This window comes from Salmo trutta, chromosome 25 (assembly GCF_901001165.1).
Source record: "Salmo trutta chromosome 25, fSalTru1.1, whole genome shotgun sequence".
Lineage (NCBI taxonomy): Eukaryota > Metazoa > Chordata > Actinopteri > Salmoniformes > Salmonidae > Salmo > Salmo trutta.
In genome coordinates, this window is record NC_042981.1 from 32,247,328 (window position 1) to 32,260,476 (window position 13,149).

The window sequence follows — 13,149 nt, forward strand, 5'->3', positions numbered from 1 at the left end:
GGTCACGAGTCATACATTACACATAAACAAACATGGCTATGAGTCATAGACACCCAAAATGCTGCAAATCATAAAATTATATACAACAATACTCACATACGCATACAAACTCACAAGTACCATATATAGATACATGTGCGGACACACACAAACAAACACTGGTTGCCCAGGGTAACCGTAGGTCACATGACTGTCCAGACAGTGGTTGTGAGTCCTGTTGTCCAGACATGGTTAGCGTGACTGAGAGAGAGAGAGAGAGAGAGAGAGAGAGAGAGAGAGAGAGAGAGAGAGAGAGAGAGAGAGAGAGAGAGAGAGGAGAGAGGAGAGGAAGTTGGACAGCTTGACTAGCTAAGGCACACCCAATTACAGTATGACTCGCACATGCAGTGTCTAGTACTTCAGAGGACACTGTCTGTCTGTCTGTCTGTCTGTCTGTCTGTCTGGTTTGCATCTTGTATTTCTCCATTTTAGATTTTAAATGATAAATTAACATACACTGAGTGTACAAAATATTAAGAACACCTTCCTAATATTGAGTTGCACCCCCTGTTGCCCTCAGAACAGTCTCAATTTGTCAGGGCATGGACTCGCGTTCCACAGGGATGCTGGCCCATGTTGACTCCAATGCTTCCCACAGTTGTGTCAAGACGGCTGGATGTCCTTTGGGTGGTGGACCATTCATGATACATATACACTGTTGAGAGAGAAAAACTCAGCAGTATTGCAGTTCTTGACACAAACCGGTGCGCCTGGCACCTACTACCATACCCCGTTCAAAGACACTTCAATATTTTGTCTTGCCCATTCACCTTCTGAATGGCACACATACACACTCCATGTCTCAATTGTCTCAAGGCTTAAAAATCCTTATTTAACCTGTCTGCTCCTCTTCATCTACACTGATTGAAGTGGATTTAACAAGTGACATCAATAGGGGATCATAGCTTCCACCTGGAAGTAAGCATTTCATGGTAAGGTTGTATTCGGCGCAGGTGACATAAAATTTGCTTTGATATGATTCACCTGGTCAGTCTATGTCATGGAAAGAGCAGGTGTTCTTAATGTTTTTTATTTTTATATTTTTTATTGAACCTTTATTTAACTAGGCAAGTCAGTTAAGAACAAATTCTTATTTACAATGACGGCCTACCAAAAGGCAAAAGGCCTCCTGGGGGACAGGGGCCTGGGATTAAAATAAATAATAGTAAATACAATATAAATATAGGACAAAACACACATCACAACAAGAGAGACAACACAACACTACATAAAGAGAGGCCTAAGACAACAACATAGCAAGGCAGCAACACATGTTTCGTACACTTGTGTAGTTATGAAATATATCAAATGTAGGGCTCTACAGGCTTCTCTTTTTAGAGCCCTGACCAGATTGTGTTTTCTGAAAGTGTCAAAACCACAATCAGGTTAAATCCGGTTGAGATATTTGATGGGGGGGAAACTCTGACATACCCACAACACACTGGAAAAATGCAATTCACTGTCAGGCTGTGCTTAAAGCCAAAATGCTTTTTAGTTATGTAGTAGTGGATCTAGGTTTATATACTGTATTTTCTACATATTTCATCAACTTTTGTGTATTGCTCATTTGTCCTGTATTACAGGTGTGAAATAAATATTCCCAAATAATTGTATTGTGTGGTAGGAAAGAATAGACTTGGTGAGAAGCAGAGTGAAGGGACAGTGTGTGAGAGAGAGGTAGTAAGAATAGAGGGGACAGCAGAGCAGAGCAGAGCAGCACTGCAGCTAAGATTACGATACTATCAAGCGGTAAGTGAGGGTGGAGGGTTGGTTTTCCAGGCCCAAAACCACCAGCTCTTACAAACACAGATGCGCAGTGAGTCAGACATACACACACAAACACATACATACACACAGTCTCTCTCTGAAAGCGCTCAGAGACAGAACTCTCTCTACTCTGCTCTGCTCCTTTCCACTCTCTGTGCGGCGGGAAGCCCCAGTCTCCACAGTCAACGCTCTCTCTCTCTCTCTCTCGGTCTCTCTCTCTCTCTCTCTCTCTCTCTCTCACTCTTCCTTCTCTCTTATTTCTATTTCTCTTAATGCGTGTTCAATTCTTTTCTGGTTGTTCGCATTGGGTTTCGGCGCCCTCTGAAAGCCTCACAGACTTTGAATGGCGTAGGCCACTGCCTGGTTTGAACTTAAAGAAAACAGAACATTTCCAAAACTTGGCCGACCAATCAAAAGAGAGAGAGAAAAGAGAGAGGGAAGCAGAGCTGAAAAAGTAAAAGCAAAGAGGAAAAAACAAGCTACACCGAGTAAGAGCGAAAAGAGAGAGGGGAGGGGAGGAGAGGCCCTGTGACCTCATGTGACATGTGACGTGGGCTCCACCACTCACGGAGGGGAGTTGGAGGATGGCGAGGACGCAAAGAGAGCTGTGGCTTTAGCCGGCGCTAGCTAACACTGACGCTCCATTCAGGCCACCACCGTGGGACACCACGTCTCCTGACAGAGAGAGAGAGAACCTGGCTAACCTCAGAGCCCCTGCCCACTGACGGACCGGACCAGCACCACACCTCCCTGCCACCCCACCCTGGCCTGCTGACAAGACGTCCAGACCCGATACAACAACGGTGAGTCCATTGGAAGGCCAGAGTCCTGGAGAGGGATGGTACCACTGCATCTCAGTGTAGCCACACTCTCCCTCTCCCTCCCAGCCTGCCATTCTCTCTCCCTCTCCCTCCCAGCCTGCCATTCTCCCTCCCTCTCCCTCACCCTCCCAGCCTGCCATTCTCTCTCCCTCTCCCTCTCCCTCCCAGCCTGCCATTCTCTCTCCCTCTCCCTCACCCTCCCAGCCTGCCATTCTCTCTCCCTCTCCCTCTCCCTCCCAGCCTACCATTCTCTCTCCCTCTCCCTCACCCTCCCAGCCTACCATTCTCTCTCCCTCTCCCTCTCCCTCACCCTCCCAGCCTACCATTCTCTCTCACTCTCCCTCTCCCTCTCCCTCCCAGCCTACTATTCTCTCTCCCTCTCCCTCACCCTCCCAGCCTACCATTCTCTCTCCCTCTCCCTCACCCTCCCAGCCTACCATTCTCTCTCCCTCTCCCTCTCCCTCCCAGCCTACTATTCTCTCTCCCTCTCCCTCACCCTCCCAGCCTACCATTCTCTCTCCCTCTCCCTCACCCTCCCAGCCTACCATTCTCTCTCCCTCTCCCTCACCCCCCCAGCCTACCATTCTCTCTCCCTCTCCCTCACCCTCCCAGCCTACCATTCTCTCTCCCTCTCCCTCTCCCTCTCCCTCACACTCCCAGCCTACCATTCCCTCTCCCTCTCTTTCACTCCCTCTCCCCCTATCATTCCCTCTTCCTCTCTTTCTTTCTGAATGTCTCATACCCCTGGTGCTGCATACTTATTCTGCTCTCTTTGCAGGCTTGTGGCAAGGGATTCCTGCGGTAGTTACAAACCCCAAATTCTTGGTTGCAAATGGGCTCCGAGTTCCAGGATCTATCCTTCTCCCTCGCTCTCCTCTCTCTCACTCTTTCGTTCTCTATTTCAACCACCGTTTCTCTCCAAGGTTGGTCGTTATCGACTGTAGAGAGGGCTGACGACGGCTCTGGCACCACTTCAGCCACGAGGACATGGCTTCCAACAGCATCTTTGACTGCTTCGGAAACTACGGCCCCACTCTACTGAGAGGTAAGCACTCTCTCCTCCCCTCTATACTCTCTCTCTCTCTCCCTCTCTCTCCTCTGTCATGTCTGTGGCTCGAGGCGTCAGAGAGAGAATGATATTGGCGGCTCTGGCGGTCCACTCGCTCCCAGTTGTTTAAAATGTGTGGCCTCGTCTGTTTGGCAACACGAAGGAGTGTGAGGGTGTGTGCGTGTTCCAAAACAGCAGGGACAGCAACACTTCTAAAAGAGAGACTTTGTTTTGGTGTTTGAGTAGACCCTCTCTGAAAGGGTCGTACCACACACGCTGAATGCCCTAATGTTCCTATTAAATGGGTAAAAGGAGGCATGGGTCCATACAGTAGCCGAGGCCGTTAGTGACAGGGCCCTTACAGCTGTGGGCCTCAGGGCTGCATCTGATGTAGTCTTGATGGAGCACACCCATAATGGGCTTCTCACCACAGCCATCAAGAGGGAGTTTTTCTAGCTCTCTGGGAGAATAGAAGGAAGGAAGGCTCCATCGGACCGGCCTTTACTGGAACACAGTGATACGATAAAACAAAAAGAGAAAAAACATTGGTCTGTCTCCTTCACTACTTACAGGAGGTACTCTTGGCCTGTGTGGTGAGGTGAGTGCATTACACTCAGGCTAAAGACTGCTGTTAATGAAGGAGCCATTTTCTTCCATGGTTACCTCAATCCTGCAGTACTTGGATTAAAGCCTAGATTGAATTCAAGTTTAGAGAGAATTTTCCCGCTGATATAATAAAACAATAAATTATAAGATTATGAAATAACAATGTACTAAATTAGATTACATATAGTGATAGAAGCTTCAATTGTGTTCAATTTAGATTAATAGCAAAATGATACAAACACATTTTCAAGCAGCTAGAAAGTGAAGAAACCATGTAAAACTTCTGTTCTGTTTGTCACAGCAGAATATCAGACTTCCACTCTAAATCTAACTGTTGAAAACTCTGAATTAACTGTATAAACTGTTGGCTAAGTTTAGAGAGAATTTTCCCGCTGATATAATGAAACAATAAATTATAAGATTATGAAATAACAATGTACTAAATTAGATTACATATAGTGATAGAAGCTTCAATTGTGTTCAATTGCGAAAGGCCTCAGCCAACAGTTTATACAGTTAATTCAGAGTTTTCAACAGTTAGATTTAGAGTGGAAGTCAGATATTCTGCTGTGACAAACAGAACAGAAGTTTTACATGGTTTCTTCACTTTCTAGCTGCTTGAAAATGTGTTTGTATCATTTTGCTACTAATCTAAAAAGTCCCCAACATGTCATTTTATCGAGAGCATGTTGCTGTGAGAGTATTAATCTGAGGAGGTCTGGGAGATTGGTTCCCTACTACATAAAAAAAAAACGTCACAGAAAATCTACCCTCGATTACGGCCTGGTTGCTGTGGTAATTAGAGAGCCCCAGGATAAGCACTACCAGCTCCTAATTGTTTGCAGAATAAATCTTAAAATCTCTGGAGCCCAGTTTCCCCCTATAAACATGCGCCCACACACATCTGCCGCTCATATGAGAACACAACTCTGATATCCCTACTGGAACCACAGTGAGCAGAGTGACAGAGGACGGTGTTTCAGTGTTCTCACAGCTCAGACAGATACTCAGTCATTTAGAGTTTCCTCTCGACAAAGCCGCATCTCTGCACTATATCTTTCTCTCACTCTCATTCTTACGCATCACTAAATGCTTCTCTCCCGCTCTCTTATTCATCCTTCGTTGGTTATTATCATTCAGACTGGAGCACGAGGTCTAGTTGCTGGTTGATTATTCTCCTTTAAAGCACTACGGCCTTATTTAGTGTGCAACCCTCTAATGTCTGACTAAGGACTGAGTTGGGATCAGATGTTACACTTAGCGGGCCTCTTATGTAAAGCGCTTCGGATGCTTGAATTTGTATTTTGACTGTAGCGAGAAGGGAAAACCAACGTGCATGCCAAAAAAATAGGATGGAAAAATAGAGTGTTTAAAGCTGTAATCGCCATTGGAAATCATTAATGAATATGCAATATCCTTTTACAATTTATTCAGTCGAGAAAATGAAAGCAAAACTGTAACAGAACAAAGGCCAAAAGTAATTCAATCCTCCAGTTCAATTTGAAAGCATTTCAAATAGACTACCTCATGTGAGTGAAATACTCTGGCCGTTAGTTGAACAACTTGCATTACACGGGCAAAGCCGTTTGGAAAAGAGAAGAAAAAAAAATGTGACCGAAATTAAGAGGTACGGGTCGAAAGAAAATCAAAGAGGCCGTTTAATGTTTGTGGATATTGTATGTTTCCAATTCCTGAATTTAATGCTATGGAAATGTGGATGTATAAATGTCATAGTGTTACAGTTAAACTCTGCCTATAGATTGTGCTTCTAAAGTACATTTACATTTTACTTAGCTGGTAAAAAAAAAAGTTAAATCCCAAACATCTATATCTAATGATTAGCAACTCAAGAGAGATAGGCTACCCATAGATGAATATGCATTCAGACACAATCATCTGAATACATAAATACAAGTAGACGGGAGCCCTGTCCATAAGCATGTATAGAATGATATTCTTAGCTCCATCACATTAAGCAGCAGTATGTCTCATGCTGAGATGTGGACACACGCGTGCACGTGATGTGCAACACCTGACACGCTTTCTGTGAGAAAAGAATGTGCTTCGCCTCAAAAACCTCACTCCTGTAGCACAGAGAAGAGGAGAGAGAAAAGAGAGAGAGAAGAGAGAAGAGAAGCGAGAGAAGGACACTGAAGCTCTCACGCTATTTGTAATGAGAAAGAGAGCACCTCCAAAAACAGTTGCGAGGCCCTGACAGTTAGCACACTAGGGCAGGCCGTATGTGAGATGGAGATGCTCTCTAAAGGCGCTAATCTGATGCAGACTAAGAGAGCTCCTGCCTTTCCCCGATAACCACAATGAGGTTACACCTGCTCCTCTCTCACAACAGACCAATTATCCAGACATACACACACACACATCTGAGGTACGCTAAATACTCACAGAACTAACATTAGCAGCTTGGTATCCCAAATTCTTGATACGAGTGAAATACCAGGTGATACGAGTGAAAATAGCAACTATTTCACTCTGTGGAGAAAAATGTCAAAACTTTTATTGGGTTACAAACCTGCCACTTTTGCTGTCTTCAGCGTTAGAGTCAGGTGAGGATCCTGGTTTACAGTGAGTCTGATTGGGCATGGGTACTGGGTCATATCCTTGGCTTGGTTCCCTGACCGCTTTTCCTCCTAGCTGGAAAGGAAGCTTTTTACCCAATAGGCCCTTTAGACGGTGGGGGGGGGGGCATTTTAGAGTGTAACGCTCATGGGAGCCAGTTCCCTTTGTGGCAGAAAAAAGGCCCCACTTTATTAGGGTGGGAATGGTTTTATATGTTTGGCTTGTTGCACTGTATGAATGAAAGTTAGGGTTTCTGTGTGAGAAACACGCCATGCTTCGCCACAGTAGTAGTGAGTTTATTTTTGGTGGATTCTGGGAGGTGGTCTGGTTAGTTCTACAACTCGGAAATAAAAAGCTAAAAGACTCACAACTGTTAGAATTGTATGAGAAAAATAAACTTTGGGTAAAACCCTCAAATGAATTCTCTCACATTACAGATAAGCCTCAAGATGAATTTAACAAAAGGATCAGATCTTTGATGCAAAAACATATATTACAACAAAGTTGTTGTCACAAAGTCAAGTTAATATACAGTAGCTTATGATCAAAAGTTTTGAAATTCACCCAAAAATTCACCCTCCTAAATTAATCAAATACTTAATTGGAAGCCAGTCAAAGCCCTTCTGCTCAGCCTTAGGCCTCTGATGCCAAAACATGGAGATTGGCTGAAATCTGTAACCAGATATTGAGTTTCGATATTCAAAAAGAAAGGGAAATAATACAAAACTCATGACAGCCACGGAGTAGCGGAATCCTGTCTCCAATTTAGCAGAGTATAATATCTATTTATAAAACTCTGAGGGCACATTGGAAGGTAGCAACGCTCTGGACTTGATTAGCATTGTAAACGTTTGAGGTACTTATTTGGTCCGTCTCGTCGTTTTCACCGTCTGTCAACACCTGTTGATGGGTAACACCTTCAGGGGTCGCCAACAAGATGGCTTCCAGGTAGAGGAAGGGAGGCGGCATATGCTGATTATGTGGTCAACCAATTTCCAAACCCCGTCTCCCATAAATCGTTTGGCTGAGCACGCTAAACTCTATGTAACGTTGGTCAAGGTTAAAGTTGTGCTAAGTGTTGTAGTAAATAAAATGTTCTGGTGGTCGACCGGCAACCACAAGAGCCAGATTCTCTGGAGCTGGTCTCCAATCTGATAATGTGGATATTTCCTGTATTGGTCCCTTGGTACAAATTTAGTTTGGACAAGTAATTGTTTCGGAAGGGCGGACAACTTTCTATCGACAAACAGCACTGGACAGGTGATCAACATATGTTTCTGAAATTCATCTTGAAAACAAACTAAAGGTAGACTTTGCGTAGTATGGCATGGCTGGTGTGTATAGTGAATATGATCTGATGCTGGTTCTGAGGCAGTAGGCATTGTGCCAGACTGGATGAAGCATTAAGAAAGCTCTGTGTGGCGTCTAAGCCCCTCTAGCACAGCTCATCAAGAGTTAGACTTCACATTAAGAGCAGCTCTCTGATTGCCTATGGCAGTTCTGAGGGGACTGAACTCTGTGAATTTATGGTAAATACAGTATCACTGTCACGCCCTGACCATGGAGAGCCCTTGGGGTTCTCTATGGTGCAATAGGTCAGAGCGTGAATCGGGGGTGTTCTAGTCTAGAATTTCTATGTTGGTGTGAGTATGGTTCCCAATTGGATCAGCTGATGATTGTTGCCTCTAATTGGGGATCATACTTAATGTGGTCCTTTTCCCACCTGCGTTTGTGGGATATTGTTTCGTTTTGGTTTAGTGCTATGTGCGCTACGAACTTCACGTTAGTTTATTCTTTGTTGTTTTTTGAAGGTTCACTTTAATAAATATGTGGAACTCTACTCACGCTGCACCTTAGTCCGCTCATTATGTATACGACGAACGTGACAACCACACCTCCCTCAGACAAGCAAAAAGGAGAAAATACATATTATGCCCTTACTTAATAATTACGTAGTGGCAGAATGAAATAATTGGTAGGGTGAGAGACACAAATCCAAGTTTGTCATGATACAATGCACTGGGATGTCAGCGGAATTCATAACGTCTAGACAAGCTATTTTAACTGGGACCCTCCGATGTGGAAAATAAATATCGGAACAGGAACGCTAGCATGCAGGCAGGAAAGTACTCAGACGACGAAAGTATTTGGATAACTGGATGAGGAGATGGAAATGATCACAATATAATTTTCTGTTTTTTTTGTTTTTTTTAAGTCTTACATCTAGTGTTTATAGTTACAATATTCCGATGAGTCATTTCTTTACGCTTAATTACGTTCTCTTATGAGATGATCATATTTCATTAGGCCCTTACTGTGGTATTGATTAAATCACTGCTATCATGCTTTTAATAACCTCATCCCTTTTGTCTGAGAGAATTGAATTAAGAACAAACCCAGGCTTGTAATGTTTTCAATCACTTATCATGCAGTTGTATAACAGCTGCCCCTGAACCACAGCTAGTTTCATACACTGAGGCAGCTCACAATTAGGGACAAGCAACAGTCTAATACCACCAGTGATTATGCATGGTGACCTAAGTTTGGCAATAATTAAGTTACAGGAAGCTTATATAAAAGTGCTATTAAGTAATTTTGCCATGCCATAAAGTGTTAATTACCATGTGATTAATTAACTAAATGAGACTCTAGTTGTACTAATGAAGGAGATAATAGATCAGATTACAACCAACAACGAATTTACGGGAAATTAAAGAATGAAAATGAAGATCCTTCTTGAAAATAAATGAATTATATATTCTTTTTTTTTTAACTATCTTGTCTATCAAAAGAAGCCAACACTAGACAGAGTCCACTTGAAGTGAATCTGAAACTTCGACAGAATGTTGTTGTTTTTCATAAGGCATGACCCCTCCCTGCTTAGTAATACCGTTAAACAGATGTTTCGAACAACATCCGATCTGTAGACACAACATAAAGAAGAATCATCCCATTTTTAGCATAGCGTATGAAAACTATTTCAGCATAGTTTTATTTTCACATGCAGCTAATTTCAGTTGCCTATATACAGTATGACACATATGGTTTTCAACGTGGAGACATCGAACAATTCAACAGCAAAACAGCTCAACAAGCCAGAATGTGAAACTGAACTAAAGACTGAAGCCTCTTCTTCCTTCATTACGATAAATCTTTAATCATGCTCAAAACGTCCATAGCCCATCCCTCTTCCCAAAAGCAATAAAGAAAAAAGTTAATTACGGTGGAGCAAAAATGCAGATAATGATAGGATATATAAGCTGCAGGCTATGAAATTGTTTTTGATACTAATTTTTCTCAGTTTTTCCCCGAAAAATTTCAAATAGTTTGCATTAGTTAATTATCTTTGGTGCAATAAAACATGTTTTAGGGACGTGACAACCTTCCCAAAAAGTAGAAAAAGTTATTTCAAGAGATGATCATTTCAGAAATGGGAAATGACTACTTGACTTTTTTTACAACTTGACTTTTTGGACATGGGCAATTTTATGTGATCACGTTTTCGAAAAACATTTTAAAAATCTGCTCCAAATTATGATTGAAAGATGTCTGCAGAAAGAATAAGGTGTCAGCTATGACATGACACCCTGGGTTTATTATTTTGGTTATTGAACTACAGTAAGTGAAGTGGATTGACACCTGGATTACGGTAAAGGAATTTCATCATGGGTCCGTCATCTGTGCTACTCAGAAATGCATAGTTATGGAGATGAATGCCATTCTCTTCATGGTCTTTTTGTTGAATGTGTGATGTAAGTGCCTTAATGTGTTTGGACCCCAGGAAGAGTAGTTGCTGCCTTGGCAGGAACTAACGGGGATCCCTAATAGATACAAATGGGGATGTTTCCTAAATAGGTACACAAATATAGAAATATGCAATATCCTCCTTTGCATACTTGGGTATTATTCTACACACTGGCTATTATTTTAATGAGCTCTTCCCCCAAACAAGACCAAATTTGGTTGGTCCGGACCAAATCTGAACGAATCATAGACATCTATGTTTCACAAATTTGGACATCAAAGTACAGCACAGTAGAGTACATTATAGTAAAGTAGATTATAGTTCAGTACAGTACAATACAGTACATTACAGTAAAGTAGATTATAGTTCAGTACAGTACAATACAGTACATTACAGTAAAGTAGATGCTTTTTTCAATCTTTACTAACAACATGTCACTGGCTTTGAGTAAGGCCAATGTGTCTATGTATGCGGATGACTCAACACTATACACGTCAGCTACTACAGCGACTGAAATGACTGCAACACTTAACAAAGAGCTGCAGTTAGTTTCAGAATGGGTGAAAAGGAATAAGTTAGTCCTAAATATTTCTAAAACTAAAAGCATTGTATTTGGGACAAATCATTCACTAAACCCTAAACCTCAACTACATCTCGTCATGAATGATGTGTAAATTGAGCAAGTTGAGGTGAATAAACTGCTTGTAGTAACCCTGGATTGTAAACTGTCATGGTCAAAACATGTTGATACAACAGTAGTTAAGATGGGGAGAAGTCTGTCCATAATAAAGCACCGCTCTACCTTCTAACAACACTATCAACAAGGCAGGTCCTACAGGCCCTAGTTTTGTCGCACCTGGACTACTGTTCAGTCGTGTGGTCAGGTGCCACAAAGAGGGACTTGGGAAAATTGCAGTTGGCTCAGAACAGGGCAGCACGGCTGGCCCTTAAAAGTGCACGGAGAGCTAACATTAATGACATGCATGTCAATCTCTCCATGGCTCAAAGTGGAAGAGAGTTGACTTCATCATTACTTGTTTATGTAAGAGGTATTGACAAGCTGAATGTACCGAGCTGTGTGTACTACACACAGCTCGGACACCCATGCATACCCCACAAGACATGCCACCAGAGATCTCTTCACAGTCCCCAAGTCCAGAACAGACTATGGGAGGCGCACAGTATTACATAGAGCCATGACTAAATGGAACTCTATTCCACATCAGGTAACTGATGCAAGAAGTAGAATCAGATTTAAAAAGCAGGTAAAAATACACCTTATGGAACAACGGGGACTGTGAAGAGACACACACAAAGGTACAGACACATGCATATACACACATTGTGATATTGTTGTATGGTGGTATTGAACATTTTGTGTTGTGGATATGTGGTGGTGTAGGGATGTTACAGTTGAAGTCAGAAGTTTACATACACTTAGGTTGGAGTCATTAAAACTCGTTTTTCAACCACTCCACACATTTCTTGTTAACAAATTATAGTTTTGGCAAGTCGGTTAGGACATCTACTTTGTGCATGACACAAGTCATTTTTCCATCAATTGTTTACAGACAGATTATTTCACTGTATCACAATTCCAGTGTGTCAGAAGTTCACATACACTAAGTTGACTGTGCCTTTAAACAGCTTGGAAAATTCCAGAAAATGATGGCATGGCTTTAGAAGCTTCTGATAGGCTAATTGACATCATTTGAGTCAATTGGAGGTGTACCTGTGGATGTATTTCAAGGCCTACCTTCAAACTCAGTGCCTCTTTACTTGACATCATGGGAAAATCAAAAGAAATCAGCCAGCTTTACCAGCCACAGGATTTGAGAAATGTTGACATGCATAGTATGTATACTGAACAAAAATATAAATGCAACATGTAAAGTGTTGGTCCCATGTTAAATGAGCTGAAATAAAAGATCCCAGAAATGTTCCATACGCACGAAAAGCTTACATCCCTGTTAGTGAGAATTTATCCTTAACCAAGATAATTATTTCACCTGACAGGTGTGGCATATCAAGAAGCTGATTAAACAGCATGATCATTACACAGATTTGTCATACAACACAATGCCACAGATGTCTCAAGTTTTGAGGGAGCGTGCAATTGGCATGCTGACTGCATGAATGTCAACCAGAGCTGTTGCCAGATAATTGAATGTTAATTTCTCTACCATAAGCCGCCTCCAATACGTCCAACCAGCCTCACAACCGCAGACCATGTGTAACCCGCCAGCCCAGGACCTCCACATCCGGCTTCTTCACCTGCGGGATCATCCAGGACCAGCGACACGGACAGCTGATAAAACTGTGGGGTTGCACAACCGAAGAATTTCTGCACAAACTGTCAGAAACCATCTCAGGGAAGCTCATCTGTGTGCTCGTCGTCCTCACCGGGGTCTTGACCTGAATGCATTTCGGCGTCGTAACCGACTTCAGTCGGCAAATGCTCACCTTTGATGGCCACTGGCACGCTAGAGAAGATTCACGGGTGTATCAGCGTGTATGGCGTCGTGTGGGGGCAAGCAGTTTGCTGA

At 42.6% G+C, this 13,149-nt stretch overlaps 1 protein-coding gene across 5 annotated transcripts in view; it reads left to right on the forward strand.

The window, feature by feature from the left end:
* Positions 1–1,937: 1,937 nt before the first annotated feature.
* The window catches only part of LOC115162431 (runt-related transcription factor 3), a 67,497-nt gene continuing 56,285 nt past the window's right edge, over positions 1,938–13,149 (forward strand). For 2 of the 5 annotated variants that reach the window (XM_029713726.1, XM_029713730.1), the window contains exons 1-2: positions 1,941–2,609; positions 3,551–3,672. In XM_029713726.1, the coding sequence (XP_029569586.1) occupies positions 3,615–3,672 (58 nt within the window). In that variant the 5' untranslated portion in view covers positions 1,941–2,609; positions 3,551–3,614. Of the gene's footprint in view, positions 2,610–3,538; positions 3,673–13,149 lie in introns of those variants that run through there. The other 3 variants (XM_029713729.1, XM_029713728.1, XM_029713727.1) reach the window with 3 other exon arrangements.